The sequence below is a fragment of the Echiichthys vipera genome, assembly GCF_963691815.1.
Source record: "Echiichthys vipera genome assembly, chromosome: 4".
Classification (NCBI taxonomy): domain Eukaryota; kingdom Metazoa; phylum Chordata; class Actinopteri; order Perciformes; family Trachinidae; genus Echiichthys; species Echiichthys vipera.
Window position 1 is genome coordinate 33,089,609 of NC_139829.1, and position 21,503 is coordinate 33,111,111.

The 21,503-nt window shown below is 44.7% G+C and overlaps 1 protein-coding gene across 1 annotated transcript in view; it reads left to right on the forward strand.

The window, feature by feature from the left end:
- The window catches only part of unc5db (unc-5 netrin receptor Db), a gene marked incomplete at its 3' end in the record, with an annotated part of 252,798 nt that overhangs the window by 201,626 nt on the left and 29,669 nt on the right, over window positions 1–21,503 (forward strand). Inside the window, exon 12 of the mRNA XM_083912274.1 lies at window positions 11,909–12,080. Within this exon, the coding sequence (XP_083768400.1) occupies window positions 11,909–12,080 (172 nt within the window). The remainder of the gene's footprint in view (window positions 1–11,908; window positions 12,081–21,503) is intronic.

Sequence of the window (21,503 nt, forward strand, 5' to 3'; positions counted from 1 at the left end):
GGGCTATGACATGAGTGATATGGAGTTGGACTTGTACTTATAAAGCGCCTTGATAGTCTTCTGAGTACTCAAGGCGCTTTCACAGTGTTTGTCACATTCACCCGTTCACACAGACATTCACACTGATGGCAGTGGACATCTACAGACCATCTAATCTGACCATTCACACCACATTCACACACCCATGTGCAGCACGAGGAGCAATTCAGGGTTCAGTGTCTTGCCCAAGGACACTTCGACATTTGGACCGGGGGAGGTGGGAATCGAACCGCCGATCTATACTTGATACGTTAATAAATATTAAGGTCTATTAAGGTCAAAACTCTCAGGTTCAACGGCAGGAATGAAGGGCTATGACAGTGATCAACCCTTAATTTATTGAGGTATCAAAACTCTCAGGTTCAGGCAAGGCTGCAAAATGATGTCTATAATACAAACGTTTGTGGAAAGAAGATTTTCTTCTGGTTAATTTTGAAGTTTTTATCATATTAGCCACTATTGAAAGCGCTTGTATTTGCTGCTTTGCTGAGAAATATGAACTAAGTGTCAGTGGCAATATTCCCTCGCTATTTTCAAATGAGCCTCCAGATCCTGACGTAATTCATCCGTCCATACCAAACGCTGTCTCCGGTACTACCCTTCATACCTCCATCTGGTTTCAGCGTTGTTATGGATGTTATGCAAACAATTACCGACATTGACAATCACAAACACGGCGTCTATAGAGGTGAGAATTTTTCTTTCTTTCATCCGAAATCGACAAAAAAGGCGCAAAAAGTGTACGGTGGCTTGTGAGACCACTCAGAGAACCGACAACATAAAGTTTAATTGTGGCGCGAAATCATCCTAGCATCTTTTCAGCATTGACACTCATCAAATAAGCCATCAAGACAGTTTTTTTCGTGTAACAACTATTAACATAGAAATCCGTGAGAGTCGCTAACAGCCGGACGTGGCTAATTTGGACAGGTCCGGAATGAAGGGCTATGACTGTGATCGACCTTAATTTATTGAGGTATCAAAACTCTCAGGTTCCGGCAAGGCTGCAAAATGATGTCTATAATACTAATGTTTGTGGAAACAAGATTTTCTTCTAGTTCATTTCGAAGTTCTATCCATCATGTTACCCACTAATGAAAGCGCTTGTATCGAGAAATATGATCTAAGTGACGGTGGCAATATTCCCTCGCTATTTTCAACCATGACGTTTCACAAACTTACTTAGCTTACTCACAGTAAAGGATTAACAGACATATGGAGCATGTGAAAGCAGATTAACAGACATATGGAGCATGTGAAGGCATCAATCTATATATAGTCAACACTTTTTTGGTTTCTAAAGGAGTTCTGGGGGGGGTGAGATCTCAGAAACTCGCCCGCAGTCACATCTTACCGCCAAAGCAGTCACTACGAACAACGTGACTCAATTCATGGGGATTACAACTTAAACAAGAAAAAAAATCCCACAAAACTTGTCAAAATTATGATCCAAACAGGTCAAATTGCATTTATAATATCTAAGGTTATCTGTCCCTTCAAAAAGGGGCGTGGCCTCGACCTTTTCGCAAACTTATGATACATTTTTTGTAATACTAATTCAGCGCAGCTCTGCTTTGTTCTCAGTGGGGTTACGATCTGCTGTGCGGCACATAGAACCTATGAATCACAGCATTTTCAGCAAGTCCTAGTAAAACGGATAGTGCACGTGCGATCCTCGATGCCTTTATAAATCTTTACAAGAAGGTCTAATGGACTTGTACTTACATAGCACCTTTCTAGTCTTCTGACCACTCAAGGTGCTTTTAAACTACTTGTCACATTCACCCGTCCACACAGACATAAACAATTTAGGGTTCAGTATATTGCGCCCAAGGACACTTCGACATGCGGACCAGAGGAGCCGATCTTCCGAATGGACCTACCTCTACCTCTGAGCCGCAGCCGTCTAGAGCGGCCTTCCTCTCCTGTTATACATTTTTAAAGCTCCTGGTCTTCTCCCACTGTTTATCCACCTTTGAGACACTTCAGAATATTTCAGAAGTGCTTTTCAAGTGCTTCTTTTTTCTCTCCGTCGCTCTGTGTGAGCTGGGGGATGTTTACCGTAGACACCTATATTTCTCCCTGTGGTCTGTTGCGCTTGTCATCTTACCAGCTGTCAATCACCGTCTACATCCTGGCGGGCAAGAAGACATGCGGAGAATTGCATCCTTTCTTTCCCCGCGGCAGCGTCCGGACCCTGTCCAACCTACTTCTCCGCACCCTGATAGAGTTCCATTAAAGCTCCTTTTTTTTTTTTTTTAAAGTCATGTTCTCGGAGCTTTTCAAAGGCTCATCTAAATCTTTTGAAGGCGTGCTTTTGCTTAGGTCAGACATATTCCCTTTTGCCTCCGAGGTTTTATGGGCGCTCTGTATTGAAAGATAAATCCCTCGGTCTATCGAGGCAGAAACAGCTTTGTCCTGGTAGGAAAAAGAGCCTTTAATGATGAAACTAGTTTCCATATGTGTGCTTTATTAGAGCGGCCCAGCTGGCCATTTGGGACGTAGTGCTGTATGCTGTTTATTGTTGTCCAAACGCTCCCGGTTAAGTTCTGTTATTTATGAATCAGACCAAGAAACCTCTCAGAAGTGCGTTTGATCTGTCCTGTAGCGTTTAAGGGCTATAATGATAATCTACTATACATGGTTGTCAGTAGAAGCGCACCGGTGCGTAGGTGTGACTTCCTGCATGGATGCCTGGCCCTCCAGTCAAAGTCCAGGCTGCGCTCACCGGCTGACCCAGCTGATCTGTTTTTCCGGATGGAGAGCGGCGGCAGCTCCCACTCTAAGCCATCAGCTCGCATGGTCCGTTGATCTCACAGCACAGATCCCCGGATGGTCACATCGCTCACGGTTTCAGTCCGCGGCACACAAGTCTTTGTCCTCGCCAAGGTGACATTACAACTTTAGAAGTAATAGGTGTCAAACTTCAAAATGAGATCCGTCCTGAAATGTTTGGCCGCTTCAGAGGTTGAAGAATCTATCTGTCTATAGTACGATGACGACGCAGGCGTCCCTCAGCCCTCCCTGTTATACTGTGCAGCTTGTGTAAGGCGGTGTTGTTGTAGGTCACCCTCTCTTATATCAGCACGTATGCTTCTTTGTGAATGACTTGCTTCGAACACTCGGTGACAGAGAACTGGAAACACAAACATTTACAGTACACTCACTATAAATCCTGACATGGCCTCCATTGGCAAACATGCCCTTATTTCTAATTCCCTGTTTTAGTAAAAAAAGAATTTAGTTAACAGCGTCCTCATTAATGCCGACACTTTATATTAAAGTCCTTGTGTAAAATGTTAGTTAATAGGTCGTTTGTGAAACAGAAAACAAGCTTGATTAGAAAATAATCAGCGACGGGGAGCGTGATAACCACAACGAGAAATGGGAAGCCAATCCGGGGGGAGTAGTTACCAACGATGGAATACAACGGTCCGGCGCTTCATGCCTGTCCGCTCAGGGATCGGCGTCACAGGCTGCAGCTTGGGGGGAAACGCCTACCGGACCTAGACGTGAGACACAAGAGGAACACACACATGCAGGGAAACACAGACAGAGGGCGACAAACTCACACAAAAGGAAGAGAGGAGGATACTGACAGAACCAGTCTTGACAATTTGGGCCTTATAAGTCCTACTAACATGCTTATTAGCATTAATAAGGCTTTATAAGTGTGAACATTAGCATCATAACATGTTTATCGTTAGATTATAAGACATTTATAGGCTTATAACTTATAAGCAACACAATATTATGCACTTATTAGCAGTTAACTAAAGCCAGAACAATGCATTGTGAGGGTCATTGATCCCTTTATTATGCACTTATTAACATTTCATTTAAAGATATTTAAAGAGAGAGGGAATGACCTGCAGTAAAGGGCTGGAGGGGCACATGTAAACGATACATATAGATATATACTGTATATGTGTGCCTGTGTATATATGCTGTATATATTTATATGTATATTATCAGCTCCAACGTATGGAATGGGCACAACATGTGGACGTGGATCAAATGTGAATAAATAAATTACATATGAATCCAATATTTTTGCGAAAAACACACTTGCACACAGAGTAAGCGTAACATAAACGTGTTTGTGATGCTATTGTGTGTCTTATTAACACATAATAATGGTAATAAGCATCTTGCAAGGACTTATAACTTATCACTTATCACTTATTACCTGTTAGCTACGGCTTATTACAAAGACCTTAACTTACAGCATTACACTGTCTACTGCTGCCTTATTTACTTTCCTGTTGATGCCGTTTCATGCAAACTCCAAACGTCCCCCTCCTTTACCCGTTGTCTTGATATTTTCATCATTTCTACAGCATTAATTACGTTATTACAGCAACATAGTAATATTATAGACACCCGTCAGTGGATCGAAGTTTCCCATTCAACAGAAATAATTCAAAAGGAAGAGAAGAACAGGGAGAAAGACTCAGGGATGCAATCCTGTCGGTTCCAGTTTGTTGTTTTTTGGTTCACTTTTAAGCTTCCACACAACGCGTCCTCCAGATGGCTCACATCAAACGCCTGCCGGGGGCTCAAAGGGAATAATCCGCCCCTCTCCTGGTGGACTTTTAATGTGACATGGACAGGAAGTGTTGTGTTTCATCATCAGCAGCTTAACTTTCAAATAAAATAACAAATAATAATAATAAATGACTCTAAAAAAAGATGAATCCACTGCAGCATAGTATTGTATTGAATGTGAGCAACACGGTGGTGTGGTGGTTAGCATTGTAGCCTCACAGCAAGAGGGTTCCTGGTTCGAATCCTGGCTGGAGGAATTGTACAAACTATATCAAAAGGGAAAGTCTATTCGTTAAGTAGCACGTGTGAAACCAAAAACAGTCTTGTGTAATGTGAAGACACAGTAAATGCATTAAATGATTAAGATACCTCATCGTACCAGAGCGTCCGATCCCCTTACGTTAGCACTGTCGCCTCATAGCGAGAGAGTTCCTGGTTTGAATCCCGGCTGGGGCCCTTCTGTGTGGAGTTTGCATGTTGTCCCCGTGTCTGCGTGGGTTTTCTCCGGGTTCTCCGGTTTCCTCCCACAGTCCAAAGACGTGCAGGTGTTCGGTTCATTGATGACTCTAAATCACCCGTAGGTGTGAATGGTTGTCTGTCTCTGTTCGTCTCTATGTGTCCTGTGATAGACTGGCGTCCTGTCCAGGGTGGACCCCGCCTCACGCCCGATGTCAGCTGGGACCGCGACCCTGACAGGGACAAGTGGTTGAAGCTGATTGAATGTGTCACTATTGTCTGTCAAGAAGCTTTTACTTGATATCATATGATAAATGGATGCATTCACCTTGTAGATGCAGTCATTTAACGTTTTTATTAATTATTATTTAGAAAACAGAGGGCGTGCAATATGTTCAACGGGCTTGAACTGTGAACCACAAACATATGTATGACTCTTACCAAGATGCAGTCAACCATTTAAGGTTTTTATTAATTATTAATCATCAGCACGGAGCATTTCAAAAGCAGGATCGAGGACTTTTTAAATACAATTTGCACTTGTTCTGTCTCTGAGCACAGTTTTATTTTGGTGATTTATCATTTTACGTTGTGTGTCATGTATTAGTTGTGTGTTGTTTTGGTTTTAAATGTTAAATTTGTGTGTTACGGGGATATTCTTGGTTAAATAAAGGGTAATGAAAAAGCATGAAACATTATTTAGACAGCAGAGGGAGTGCAATATGTTCAACGGGCTTGAACTGTGAACCCCAAACATATGTAAAACTCTTACCAATCAAAAATAAAACACACATTTTTGGCTGTTTAGATCTGAATATGTCATGAACGGTTCAGGTATAACACGAAGGTGGACCCAAATGCAGACACAGACAAAAATAAAGTCACAAAATAAACGTTTAATATTACAAATGGACAAACGCAAAAACACTACACAGATATACAAACACAAGACTAACTAAACGAGCACGGGAATACAGGAACGGGAAGACAACGGGAGATCAGGAGACGGACGGGAAACGGGAACGCGGGAAACTACGGAGAAAAACAGAAAACAAACACGATTATCAAACTTACTACGGCGAGCGTGAACACCACAACGAGAAAGGGGATGCCAGTCCGGGGGGAATAGTTTTACCAAGATAGGGTCGACGACGGTCCGGCGCTGCATGCCTGCCAGCTTCAGGCTTTTAAGGTGGTGGTGTAATCAGCTAACAGGCTGCAGCTTTGGGGAACGCCTACCGGACAGACAGGGGAAAGCACATGCAGGGAAACGCAGACAGAGGGAGACAAACACACACAAGACAAAAGGAGAGGAGGGCACTGACAGAACCAGATCTTGACATAATATTTCACTTTTCTAGTAAAAATAATCACATCACGGACATCCAAACATTAGCTTTTGATTTGTAACGGGGGGTTTGTGCTAGACAGTCGCTCATAGAGCATCCACATGTGAAAAGACGGCTTCAGGGACAGAGAATGTGCTGATTAGACGTTATTACATTTTGAACCAGGGGGGATTTTGGCGTAACAGTGGTGCTGGAGGAAACACTGAGGGATCATTACACCATCATCATCTGAGGATCCTGGATATTGACGGCAGATTTCATCAAAATCTGTAAAGTTGTTGAGATACCTTGCGTTAAATAAAGTGTAAACAAATGGGCCGACTGCCAGACATCGATTGACGTTGCGGTCCCCGAGGCCCGTTTCGTGTTGAGCGTAATGTCACCTATAAAAACTTGGAAATTGAAAGTTTGTTTTAAAGGGATGTGGATAAATCTGGACATTGATTTTCAGTACGGTCATCATCTTTTCCATTCTCTGTTGGAATAGACCCACAACTCAGCTGACACGCACACACACACTCGCAGGCACACACACACACACACACACACACACACACGCATGCCTCTGTGCTTTATTGACTTATAACCAGAAGAGCAGACTTTGGAGAGTGAACAATTGAGTGCCAGGAATTTCTTTGATGAACTCGTTACCAATAACTATGAGCCTGATAAGTTTAATACCAAGCTGAGTGGTACTTGGGGTGGCTGTGGCTCAGTGCGAGAGTGGGTCGTCCTCCATTTGAGAGATTGGTGGTTTGATCCCCAGCTTCCTCCTGTCTACATGTCGAAGAGTCCTTGGGCAAGACACTGAACCCCGAATTGCTCCCCGTGCTGCGCATGGGTGTGTAAATGTGGTGTGAATGGTTAGATTAGATGGTCTGTAGATGTCCACTGCCATCAGTGTGAATGTCTGTGTGAACGGGTGAATGTGACAAACACTGTGAAGCGACTTGAGTAGACAGAAGACTAGAAAGGTGCTTTATAAGTACAAGTCCATTTCCCGTTCACATGGGGATGGACATGCCTCAGAAACAGCAGTTACACCCCCAGACACTGACATTTCCCACACTGTCCATGGCAAAAAAGCAAATATTGTCATGATTAATATTAATAGTAGTAATATATAATCACAGCTCACTTGTCCTACCTTGACCTACCAGGCACAGGGGCCCAAAGTGTCACGGGCTTACTACACCAGGGGTAAACAATCCTGCTCCTGGAGGGCCCCTGTCCTGCATGTTTAAAGAGGCCCTATTATGCAAGTTCTCAGGGTCATATTTGTATTTTTTGGGTCAACTACAGGAGGTTTACGTGCTTTGATCTTTAAAAAACACATTATATTTCTCATATTGCCCTTTGTTGCAGCACCCATGCACCTCTGCGTTACAGGCTCTGTCCGAGCTTCTGCCCCTCCTCCCGAAAAGCCCAGTGTGCTCTGATTGGTCGGCTGGTCTACTCTGCTGTGATTGGTCAACTGTTTATGATGTGTACCGGGAAATGTTCTGCCCCTTACAATATACGGAGTCAGTGACATCAGCAGCGGAAAACACCGTCTATATGGAAGCTAGCCACGTTAGCTGCGCAACATGCTAACGTTAGCTTTAACAGGTTAACTTCCAAAATAAACACCAAAACAAGCATAAAGGTGGCCGAACTTACAGCTTACAGTTATGTGAGCACAATTAACCCAGACAGGCTCACGTCTAAATGCAAGTACTTCATTATTTGACGCTTTGGTTTTATTTAACATGACTATAAAACATTATAACTACATTTATAAGTAGGTCAGAAACAACAGAAAAGCATGATAGGTCCTCTTTGAGGCTCCTCAGTGTTAGAGTAAAGAGAAACCTTAAACATGCCGGGCAGCGGCCCTCCAGGAGCATGTTTGCCCACCCCTGACCTACACAATGGCAGTCACAGACACATTCTGTACACGGAAGAGACTTAAAACGGCCAAACAACAAGAGACACAAAGAGACCACAGAGATACTCACAACTTTGAGAAACGAAACAACCAAAAAATGACCACAAGGACAGGCAAAGCCACAACAAAGAGACTCAAATTGGCTAGAAATAGACACAAAACCACTACAAAGAGACTCAAAATGAGTCCAAAGAGATGCAAAATGACTAGAAAAGGGGGTGAAACAACCACAAGCAAAACACAAACCATTACATAAAGACACAAAATGACCAAAGAGACAGAACATCTGTGCGGTGGGGCCTTTTTCATCGTGCACAGGGGCCCTTTGTCTTTTAATCCGCTCGTGTCACAACATCCGCCAGCAGCTGCGGCTACAAGTCCAACATTTTAATTCATGTTTGTTTGGGGGTGTTGTTCAAAAGTCACATGCACAGCACAAAAGCAAGACAAATACACAATATGTCCTCAACCAATCGCACGAGAGCATTTCAAAAGAGTAGCACTCGGTGATAAGTGATCAAACAGCAAAGTTAATTCTTTCAAGTGATTAGTCTTGTTGTGCACTTATTTTCCACGTCCAAGCTCTGGGATTAGAGATGAAGTGGCATTAAAGTTGAACAGTCATTATGAGGGTATTATAAATCAAGACACAGTGGCTTGTGATGCTTTTTAATCAGATTGGTGATTAGCTTAAGTTATTGCTAACGTTTTACGGAGCTGTTCTTTCAATCAAGTAACTTTGTCATTCCTTGATTGCTGAAGTTGTTTTGATGAATGCTTCGCAGTCAAAAGGAGGCTAGCGGAAGATAGATGTTGTGGATGCACAAAGCAGGGGAACAAAAGCAGCATTTCTTCAATCGAGATATGCGGCGATGCGTGAAGTTTCACCTCTAGATGCCTGTTCGATTAATGTACCCGTGCGCCGCAGAAGGCGTCTGCATCAAACTTGAAAATGGACAAAAGCACAGTGGGACAAACAGGTGGGAGACTACAAGCAAATAAAGGCGAAGCTAACGGAGCGTGCTAATGTGTGCATTTATTAAGCCGTCCTCTTCTCCCGGCCCCGGTCTGCCTCTTTGCATGGGTCTGCGGGTACCCGAGGAGTGAGTCATCGCTCGCTTTAAATAATGCACCTCATCGAGGGGCTGAAGAAGCCGCCGTATAGAGCCCTTCATCGTGATGACAAGTGGAATCGAGAGAGTCCGCTAGCTCTGGACGCTCCTTTAAGGTCGATGCCGCACTCGCGCGCCTGAGCAGGTAATCTGCTCTTTGCCTACACTCTACATTAAATGTGTGACCAGGCTCAATGCCGTCGGCTGAGAGATGGAGAGCTCTCGGAGCCAGTGAAGAGCAGGGATGCTGTTGACATAACAGAAAAACTGATTTTGAGCTTAGGGACATAGGGAAGAGGACGAGTCGGTTGTGCAATGAAATGGAAGGTCAGATTTCGAGGCAGTAATTGGGAATTCTGGAGTGGATGTCAGCAGCCAGAGCATTTACCATGACAGCTTTTAATTCAGATATAGCTCAGGCACTCAGACCGCACGTCAGATCTGTGGTATGTAATTTGTGACAGTTTCATCCAAAAGCAGCACATCACTCAGAACATACATTTGTTGCATTGCTGTTTTCAATGGGAAGCAAATGCATAACCGCAATCAAAATGCCAGTGAATGGTAAATGGACTTGTACTTATAAAGCACCTTTCTAGTCTTCTGGCTACTCAAGGTGCTTTCACAGTGTTTGTCACATTCACCCGTTCACACAGACATTCACACTGATGGCAGTGGACATCTACAGACCACCTAATCTGACCATTCACACCACATTTACACACCCATGCACAGCACGGGGAGCAATTCAGGGTTCAGTGTCTTGCCCAAGGACACTTCGACATGTGGACCGGGAGAGGTGGGGATTGAACCGGCAATCGCTCAAATGGAGGACGACCCACTCTTTCACTGAGCCACAGTCACCTCTGAAATGACTGAGAGAATTAAGTAGTTGTGGAAGTACATGGTGTTCGTTTTAATGGGGAGCGTACCTATGTTACCCGGGTCGATGTATGTGACCGAGAAACATCGGACTCTTTAAGAAAAGGGTCCTATGTTCCCCGTTTTTCACAGAAAGGGTCCTATGTTCCCCGGTCTGTTATTTTTTCCTCAATCAGTGCTGAATTCCATGGCAAATAGGCTTATTTAGACCCTAACACTACCCCCTAACCCTGACCCTAATCCTCACTGTAACCCTGGGGAACATCGGACTCTTATTGGGGAAAAAGGGTCCGATGTTCCCGGAGCTGGGAACATTGGACCCAGGTTACATAGGGATGACCCTCTTTTATGCTAGCCATTCAGAATGTGGACAGTGTTGTTTACTTTCTGAGCGTTGCCTCATGCTGTTCCCACCCACGTCATAAGCTTCGTTGATCTGATTGGTTGATTTGGACCGTATGTTGGTGATAGACAGATGGTTTATCCAATCAGCAACCAGGATTTTCGCCCCTTCCCAAAATATCCTCAAATCCTCAGACATGCTGAGCAAATGAGAATCATGTGAATCGATCCATCTGGCGGAGTCATTTTAACTCTCTTTGTGGCCTAACCACGATAAACTGGTGCAGGCTCTCTCTTACAGCAGACTGTTGAATTGAAACATGAAGCCACTACTACATCATTAGTCATTCCTTTTCTTTCTTGTTGTTTAAAGTCATTGCAAAGCATACTGTACCTTAAAGCTGCTGCTCTTCTGACTCACTCCTCACTCAAAGGAGGAAATGTTAACAAGTCAACACACAGCTCTCTGATCGGTGATGGCAGATGTGAGTTTGGAAAGCTTTGTTGAGGGATTGATCTCCTCTGGCATGATCCCACCTGGCCTTTTTTTGTGAAAAACTCGCCGCTGCTGCTGCTGTCACCATCCGCTGGCAAGACCTGTTTGTTGCAAACCTCTTTTAATGAGCTCACTCCGGGAAATGGCAATGACTTTTCACCCACACTGGAACAAAGTCCTGCAGCCTGGCCGTGCAGCAGTAATGTGTAAGGGAGCAAGAGGCCACGATACTCAGCTCAAAGACAGATCTTAAGCACATATAATGGTTCTGAAATCATTCGAAAAAATAAATGAAGATGGAAAGTCATGACAAAACCAGAGATTGAATGCTTAAGTGCTTGAGTGAGCGGCTTATTTTTCTCAAATGGGTCATTTTAGTGGGATTAAAAACAGCATTTCACAGTAACACAAGTGTTTTTTGCAGTCCTGCACTATGCACATGTATTGTACACACCCTTAAATGCTGAGTGCAGTTGCGCATGACACAGTTTCTAACATATCTGCAAAAACAAGCATGGTGGTGTGATGAGGGAAGGCACTTTGAATTTAAGCAACCATCAAAAGGCACTAGAGTCATTCTGCTGACACGCTACCACCGCGCGTAAACATAGGTCGTATCTTTTACTTTGCAGGACCACTACTTCTTTTTATCTATTTCTTTAACAACATGTCTCATTCTCCTTGTGTGTGTGTGTGTGTGTGTGTGTGTGTGTGTGTGTGTGTGTGTGTGTGTGTGTGTGTGTCACGGTGTGTTTAGTGTCCAAACACTGGAAGGCTGTGAAATCCTCCTGGGCCCAGAGGTGACGTACGGTCCTCCAGGCCTGGACATCTTCTGCCCAGTGGCCATGACCATAGCTCACTGCGCCGAGGTGGACACCGAGTACTGGAACATTCAGCTCAAGAGGAAAACCCAGGACAGCAAATGGGAGGTAAGAGCTGCGGGCCTACACCTACGGTACAGTAAAACCCCGATCACAGCTCGGCTCAGACACGGAGCTTCACTCTTCTCTGTTGTCTTTTTACCCCAAACGATTTTGTTTAACTGAATTAGTGATTTCATGAGTAGCTTATGTTTTAAAACTCATATTTCACCTTCTTATATACATCTGAATGGCATTTAACAGAACTAGCAGTGCTTTCATTGGGGAATAAACAAGTGCCAGTACCTGTACCGGTCCCCTTATTCACCAGTTGGCAGGTGTACCAGGCGTCCGATATTGGCAAATCATTGAGTACTACATTATGAATTCAAATAACTACTGTGGTGCAATAAGTACACAGTAGTTCACTGTTGCAAAAGTCCTGCATTCAGAATGTTGCTTAAGTAAAAATACAAAACAATTAGCATCAACATTTACTTAAAATTCAATCCAAACATCATTAGATTGTAATTGAGAGATTAGTGTAAATATCACGTTGCAGTGATGAAAGGTGCTGTTTACATACTACCGTTTAGCTCAGTCCAAAACAATATATGTTATGTATTATCATTAATTTCATTCATTCATCTTCAACCTCTTGTCCCTGTCTGGGTCGTGGGGGGGCTGGAGCCGATCCCAGCTGACATCGGGCGTGAGGCGGGGTCCACCCTGGACAGGACGCCAGTCTATCACAGGACACATAGAGACGAACAGAGACAGACAACCATTCACACCTACGGGTGATTTAGAGTCATCAATGAACCGAACACCTGCACGTCTTTGGACTGTGGGAGGAAGCCGGGATTCGAACCACGAACCCTCTTGCTGTGACAGTGCTAACCAACACAGCACCGTGTAGCTCAGTCCAAAACAATGTATGATATGTATTATATTTTTTTTAATTCAAATTGAAATATTTTGTATTGAGAATCATAATCTGTAAAGTAACTGGTAACTAAAGTGAATAAATAAACGTAGAGGAGTAAAAAGTACAATGTTTCCTCTGAAATATAGCAGAGTAGAAGTATAAAGTAGGCCTAGTATAAAGTAAGTAAAGTACAACAACACAGTTCAGAGTACATGTTCTTAGTTACTTTCCACCACTGAATATCCGTGTAATTAATATTCGTAACTTGTGCTGGAGAAGTTTGCCCAAGCGACCGAACCAATCAGAGTTGGTTTTGAGGCGGATTTAAGCTTAACGAAGCAAGAAGCGACTGTTGAGTGTAAACAACATGGCGGCTTCCGTGGATGAGATGAGCAGCTATCGAGCAAGCCGCTCGCTAACTCTTTTATCTCTTGGATCCTTCTGTTGGAATATGGACCGGGCACCTGAAATTGTAAATTTGCATTACACAAACAGGAAATATCCTTTTCTGACGTGTTGTTTTTGTCTTTTTGAGCTTTGCCGCGACGCTTTGTTGATCTGATTGGTTGATTTGGCCCCTATGTTGGTGACAGACAGATGGTTTATCCAATCAGCAACCAGGATTTTCACCTGTGAATGTTCTCATTTGTCCAGGTCGTCGTTCTCCTCAAAGCAATTTCAGTCAAAAGGAACTGGACTTGGTTATTTTGTTACCAGCCTGGTCCTGGTCCTGGTCCTGGTCCTGGTCCTGGTCCTGGTCAGATGCGTACATGAACTGATGAAGCCTCTTGGATGAGAGGTGAAACGTCTTCCTAGACAAATAACCAAGTCCAGTTGCTTTTGACTGAAATTGCTTTGAGGAGTATTTTCTCCCCTCCCCAAAATATCTCCAAACAAGAGTTCCCAGATTTAAAATGCTGAGCAAATGAGAATCATGTGATCAAACCATCTGGCGGAGTCAGGTTAGTTTTTGACTGTCGGAGAGTTCTGTCATCATCAAACTCTGTTGTTGCGGTTTGGGTTTGTTGCTTTTAGGAGCAGGGCCAACTTTACTGTCGTGTTTTTACACAACAGATGTTTGAATATTGGCCTGATTTAAATGATCTCTTGTGAAACTAGCCAGCAGCAGTCAGTGTTAATGCATCTAAATGCCGGCTGGACTAAGACGTTTAAAGGATTTTGCTCTGCCAGTATGGCAGATGTCAATTAACATCAAGATTTCATCTCATCTCTTCAGCCTCTTATCCGGGGTCGGGTCTCGGGGGCAGCAGCTTTAGCAGGGGACCCCAAACTTCCCTTTCCCGGGCCACATTAACCAGCTCTAACTGGGGGATCCTGAGGCGTTCCCAGGCCAGTGTGAAGATATTATCTCTCCACCTAGTCCTGGGTCTTCCCAGAGGCCTTCTGGTTGTCATAACTTCTCTGTTTTTGTTTTGTTTATTTGTTTGTTTGTTAGTTTTTTACCAGTGCCAGAGCCGTGGACTTTTTATGAGTTTTGGACATGGACGTTAAAAGTCATGCTCCTTGACATAAGATGCCATGGGTTGTTGACTCTGTTATCTCCCTCTGTTGGCTGACCTTTATATGGGCTTTATGTGGTGAAAGGCCCTGTTAGTCAGCAGGACATGTGGCAGGTGAGTTATGTGTGAGCCATAAAGGACTGCTAGGGCTTCGCGGACAAGCTCATTGATCCAGCCTTATGCTCTCTGTGGGTTCAGAGGGTGACATAAGGCCACATGCAGGTAACACTGGCGGTCCAGCATGAGGGAAATAAAGAAACAATTACAGCACGTAATGGCCAGGATGAGGCATGGCTGCTGTCTTTAAGTGGGGGAGCGTTGGTGGTTGTAACAGGAGGGGGTAGAAGGGGTTGTTAAACAAGGGCAGTATCGATTACTGCATCGGGAAAGACATGGCACAGTGAATTTAGATGTGAGGCAATCGGGAGGAGAGTTCTCTGCTGACCACGACTGTCCATTTGCCTCCTCAAACATCCCTCCACCCCCATCACACATTTGACATCAACACAACCACAACCAAGCGGTGCAACTCACACAATATTTTTCGTTCATGTTCGCTTCGCTCTAATGCTTCAGAACAGGACACATTGTATTATTCCAGCACTTTATGTGTGTGTGTTCCAACAGTGTCAGCTTTTTCTCTTTTTTACCCCTTGAGCAAAGAAGATGGCTTTTACTGGTCTGGATGAAGTCCCAGGAGCTTAATCCCAAACCTAAAGGCATAACAAACCCAATAGCTGTCGTCACTTTGCATTATTTGCTCGGGTTTTTGAGCAGCAAACGGCAAGATGATAACAAGACAAGAGAAGGGTGGAGGGAATAATGAAGAGAATATTCATTCAGGCGGTAATGTAAATGTAAATCTGATGTAAAGTTTTGCCAAGCTGGGCATCGGTCAGAATAATGAATACCACAGGTCTGCCCCTGGCTGTTGTGGTGGCTGTCAGCGCTTAAAAGAGGCTGTTATTTAGAAGAAAAGCCGGATGTGCCTGCTTTTGTCCTGAATAATGTTTTTCTAAACGATGGAGATGGCTGACATAAAGAATATTCAAGAGCTGCAGAAGCCTCTACATAAACCCACTGTTTTACCTCAAATAAAGGTGCAACATAAACAAGTTAAATGAGTTGTCCAGTACAAAATGCTCAAAGCAGATACGGACCTTTCTGTAAACTTTTGGTGTGTTGGAATTTGCAGTGTGTTCAGAGCCTGTTGCCATAGCTTCACTTGGCCCAATGTAATGGCTATGAAACGTGATTATACAGTAGCAAGAGTATTTCCTATTTTAGTTACCATGTTATCTGTTTACCATGGGTGACTGTGGCTCAGAGGAAGAGTGGGTCATCCTCCATTTGAGAGATTGGCGGTTCAATCCCCACCACCCCCGGTCCACATGTCAAAGTGTCCTTGGGCAAGACACTGGACCCAGAACTGCTCCCTGTGCTGCACATGGTTGTGTAAATGTTGTGAATGGTTACATTAGATTAGATGGTATGTAGATGTCCACTGCCATCAGTGTGAATGTCAGTGTGAACGGGTGAATGTGACAGACACTGTGAAAGCGCCTTGAGTAGTCAGAAGACTAGAAAGGCGCTATTTAAGTCCATTTACAGTATATGTTTTACTTATGTTGTTTTCCAGTAGCTTGTTTTCCAGTAGCTTGTCTTCTTTAACGTTATCAACGTTTCCAGATACAATGCTATTTGCTTAAAACATGCCCAAAGCTACTAACTTAGTAGAACTCATCCACTAAACTACCAGTTTTAACTCCATTTAAATCCAAATTTAACACACTCTGATGTGTATACAGTTTAATCATCTGCATATACAGCATGTCATTATACTTAAAGGGGACCTATTATACTCTTTTTCAGGCTCATACATGTATTTTCTGTTTCTAGAACATGTTTTAATGTTCAACAACCCCTCCACTTCTCTGTTCTCTATCCTACTGCAGACGACTGCAACTGAGTGGGATTCTTTAGTGGCTCAAAAATCTCAAATAAAGTATCAAACTAAACCAAACACAACACGACCAGACATGTTGCAGCAGGAGTGTGATATGAAGTTAGAGAGAAATGAACTACACAAGCAACCGATGTTACAGATTTGTCTTATAGCAGCACATCTACCAGTGCTGTGCGTAGCTGAACTTCGTGGGCGTGCCCGGTGTGCCGTGCCTGGAGCGGATGACCTTATTTGAAAATCTGTGAAAGCTTGATGTCAGACCGCTGAGAAAGTAGAAAAAACTCTCTGAAAGAAGGTGTTGACAGCAGTTTGTATCTTCGCACTGGGGGGTCGCACTGGTTACCCATAAATACATTTACCTCATTAGGCTTTCTAGGTGTGGGGTGGGGGAGGGGGCTAGGCCACCCTGATTGGCCACCGGTTTTGCCACCCCAGTCAGACACCTGTGGCCTCATCTTTCAGAGGCTGTAACAGCGTCTACCTTCAAGTTGTGCATATTTTTGCATAATGAAAAACTAAATGATCTACGGAATCCATCAGTATCAACCACCTCATGCTAGCTTGTCCATAAGGGGGCTAAATGTTGGCAAGGGAAAAAGTAGCATAGCCATTTTCAAAGTGTTCCCTTGACCTCGCCTTTACAGAATTACACACTTCATGATAATCAAGACAGTATGGGGCTATCTAGAAAGCTGCAACAGCCGGATTCAAAGAGCCCAGTTGTATTCATGTGTGATAATGTTAGTCCCCATAGTGGCCATTTGCTTGTAGTGAGAGCATTTTTTGTATTAAATGATCTGTTGTGACCTCTGGGATAATCACAGCCTCATGAAACTTTACAACCACAAACAGGGGACCTGGAGTATTCAACAAACATCCTAACTCTAGGCCTGTGAATGTTCTCATGTGTCCAGGTCGTCGTTATCCTCAAAGCAATTTCAGTCCAAAGCAACTGGACTTGGTTATTTGTCTAGGAAGACGTTTCACCTCTGATCCAAGAGGCTTCATCAGTTCATGTACACATCTGACCAGGCTGCGTACATGAAGCCCAGTTGTATTCATGTGTGATGATGTTTGTCCCCATAGTAGCCATTTGTAATGAGAGCATATTTTGTATAGAATGATCTGTTGTGACCTCTAGGATAATCACAGCCTCATGAAACTTTACAACTGAGCTCACTGCAGCCTCTGAAAAACAATAGTCGGTGGGCCTGCCGGCGGTCAGTTGGGATGTTAGGGGTTTAATATTATTCCAACGTGTGCACGCAAACAAACTACATGCCTCCCCTGCATAAGTCTACGCCAGGCTTGGGCCACCCCAGTCAGTAAAGTCTGGACACGCCCCTGCGCACGGTGTCAGTTTGAAACATGTGATTGTGGTGATCATTACATGTGACGGCTGTATTTAATGTTCTTATTCTCCATGCGTAACACACTGGCAGGAGATTGTGCATGGCTGTTCTGCCTCCTTCCATGTCCATGTTTGTAAGATTAGAAACCGTGTCAACTCTCTTTGGGTCATCTTGTTTGCTTACTGAGATGTCACCACTTTCTGTCAGTTTATATATATATTCTCCCTGTTCCTTTGACTCCAAGCTCCTGTTTACCTAGCCTGGCCTTTTATAAGCATTCTGGGTTTGCTATTTTGTGACAAAAAAAATATTTCTTTTGAGTGTAAGAGGGCAATTTCTCAAGATGTGCAAGTGTTGCGAATGAGGAAGGGAAGATGACCGCGGGGAATATGAATGAATACAAGATTCATGTTGCTTTGAGATTTCACTCTAATATTAAAAGGGTGCAGAGATCCTCGGAGCTTCTTTGTTAGAAATAATGACTTACCATTGAGGTCTAACCTAAAGTTATAGAGAGGAGGGTTTTGACGATGCATAATAACTGCAAATGCACAGTGCCATTAAAACGCCCTTATTTCAGCTGTCGTTAGAATACATATTACCCACAGAAGACTCCTCAGCACTCCACAGTGCATTACTATGCAGTAGCATATTGCAGAGTGTTAAGCTGTGCTCATGAGCATGCAGAAAGCATAAGTATAAAATGCATAAACATAACATATTCACAGAAGGAATCCAAACAACTGATATATGAATGCTGCCAAACACAGTGGTAACTTTTCTCACTTTGTGTTGCATCTCATTGAGTAATACAGTTCCTGATTATAAAGCATGAGCAGATACATTGTGTTTGCCAACATGAAATAATTACATCTGTGTATTGGCAAGAATCTGGCAATACGATGCATATCAGCTGTATATTACTGTAAGCAAGGTGCTATATTCATTCATTCATTCATCTTCAACCGCTTATCCCTGTAGGGGTCGCGGGAGCCGATCCCAGCTGACTACGGGCGTGAGGCGGGGTCCACCCTGGACAGGACCCCAGCCTATCGCAGGGCACATAGAGACGAACAGGGGCCTTGGCCTGTGTGGACCCTGTTTTAGAGACCTTGGCCTGTGTGGACCCTGTTTTAGAGACCTTGGCCTGTGTGGACCCTGTTTTAGAGACCTTGGTCTATGTGGACCCTGTGTTAGAGACCTTGGCCTATGTGGACCCTGTGTTAGAAACCTTGGCCTATGTGGACCCTGTGTTAGAGACCTTGGCCTATGTGGACCCTGTTTTAGAGACCTTGGCCTATGTGGACCCTGTTTTAGAGGCCTTGGCCTGTGTGGACCCTGTTTTAGAGACCTTGGCCTATGTAGACCCTGTTTTAGAGACCTTGGCCTGTGTGGACTCTGTGTTAGAGACCTTGGCCTATGTGGACCCTGTTTTAGAGACCTTGGCCTATGTGGACCCTGTTTTAGAGACCTTGGCCTGTGTGGACCCTGTTTTAGAGACCTTGGCCTGTGTGGACCCTGTTTTATAGACCTTGGCCTGTGTGGACCCTGTTTTAGAGACCTTGGCCTATGTGGACCCTGTTTTAGAGACCTTGGCCTATGTGGACCCTGTTTTAGAGACCTTGGCCTGTGTGGACCCTGTTTTAGAGACCTAGGCCTATGTGGACCCTGTTTTAGAGACCTTGGCCTATGTGGACCCTGTTTTAGAGGCCTTGGCCTGTGTGGACCCTGTTTTAGAGACCTTGGCCTGTGTAGACCCTGTTTTAGAGACCTTGGCCTATGTGGGCCCTGTTTTAGAGACCTTGGCCTGTGTGGACCCTGTTTTAGAGACCTTGGCCTATGTGGACCCTGTTTTAGAGACCTTGGCCTATGTGGACCCTGTTTTAGAGACCTTGGCCTATGTGGACCCTGTTTTAGAGACCTTGGCCTATGTGGACCCTGTTTTAGAGACCTTGGCCTGTGTGGACCCTGTTTTAGAGACCGTGGCCTATGTGGACCCTCTGTTAGAGACCTTGGCCTATATGGACCCTGTTTTAGAGACCTTGGCCTATGTGGACCCTGTTTTAGAGACCTTGGCCTATGTGGACCCTGTTTTAGAGGCCTTGGCCTGTGTGGACCCTGTTTTAGAGACCTTGGCCTATGTGGACCCTGTTTTAGAGACCTTGGCCTGTGTGGACCCTGTTTTAGAGGCCTTGGCCTATGTAGACCCTGTTTTAGAGACCTTGGCCTGTGTGGACTCTGTGTTAGAGACCTTGGCCTATGTGGACCCTGTGTTAGGGCGCGCTCACACTATCCTCCCGGACCGAGACCCGGACTTTAGGGTACTTGTCCCCCCTCCCTCTCCCCCCCGCGCCCCAGCCCCGTTTGTACTCACACTACCAGGGCCTCGGCCAATACTTCTTGCCGTCCATACGCCTTCAAGCCGTAACACGTCACACGCATTGATCGCGTGTGTGTGGCTTTGTTTACAAATCTTTCCATAGACCTCGGAGTTTTTGTGCGTCTTGTCGACTGTTTTTGAATATTTTCATCCGACCAAATCTGCAGTAAACACTCCACCTCCGCATCACACCAACGTGAACCTTTCACCGCCATTGTTGTTGTTGTTAAATGTCCGCGCATGGTCCGTCCTTCTATTTACATGTCCGAACAGGCGGACATAACGCTACTGCCGTAGGGCTCGTGCTCGCGCGCGTACACGTGCGCACGCTCGTGCTCGTACATGTGCAAACGGCTCCGCTAAAGCCCACCTCTTTCAATCGGGCCGTGGAGGGCCAGCTGGCCCCAGTTGAGCGCGGAGCGGGTGCACTCACACTACTTAAAGGTACTAGACTTTAGCTGAAAAAACGGTTTTGGCCGCGGCCAAAAGGATAATGTGATCACGCCCTTAGAGACCTTGGCCTGTGTGGACCCTGTTTTAAAGACCTTGGCCTGTGTGGACCCTGTGTTAGAGACCTTGGCCTATGTAGACCCTGTGTTAGAGACCTTGGCCTATGTGGACCCTGTGTTAGAGACCTTGGCCTGTGTGGACCCTGTTTTAGAGACCTTGGCCTATGTAGACCCTGTGTTAGAGACCTTGGCCTGTGTGGACCCTGTGTTAGAGACCTTGGCCTATGTGGACCCTGTGTTAGAGACCTTGTAATGAGAGAAGTTCAGAGAGGGATTGCTATGTCTGAGGCATGTTTTGTTTGGTCTGAAGACGTCACCCAACTAAGACTTAGCTCGTTCTGTCTGTGACCTTGTGACCCTGTCTGTGACCTTGTGACCCTGCCTGTGACCTTGTGACCCGGTCTGTGACCTTGTGACCCTGCTTGTGACCTTGTGACCCTGTCTGTCTGGATGGGGGGGGGGTCTCCTCCTCTAAAAAGCTGAGCACCAGTCGGCTCGGGGTCATTCCTGCTAAACTCTGAGCTTTGTGAGGACGCAGGGGTGAACGTATTTTTGTCTGCAGCGGAAAATACTTAAACCACGGAGAAAAAGCTGATCCTGTTTGTTGATCTTTATTGAAGAAATCCATTCCCACAACAAGAGGTCAAGGGATCCCTTTTGAAAATGGCCATGCCAGTCGTTCCCTCAGGAAAATGTCGTATTTGACGTTATTTAGCCCCCTTCCAGACAAGCTAGCATGACAACCAAGGGATCAAGGAAAGGACCTAAGGAATACACCACTGTATTTCTTATCATCACTCTATCTTTAATGAAGTAAACCCGCCAAAGCCTACAGAC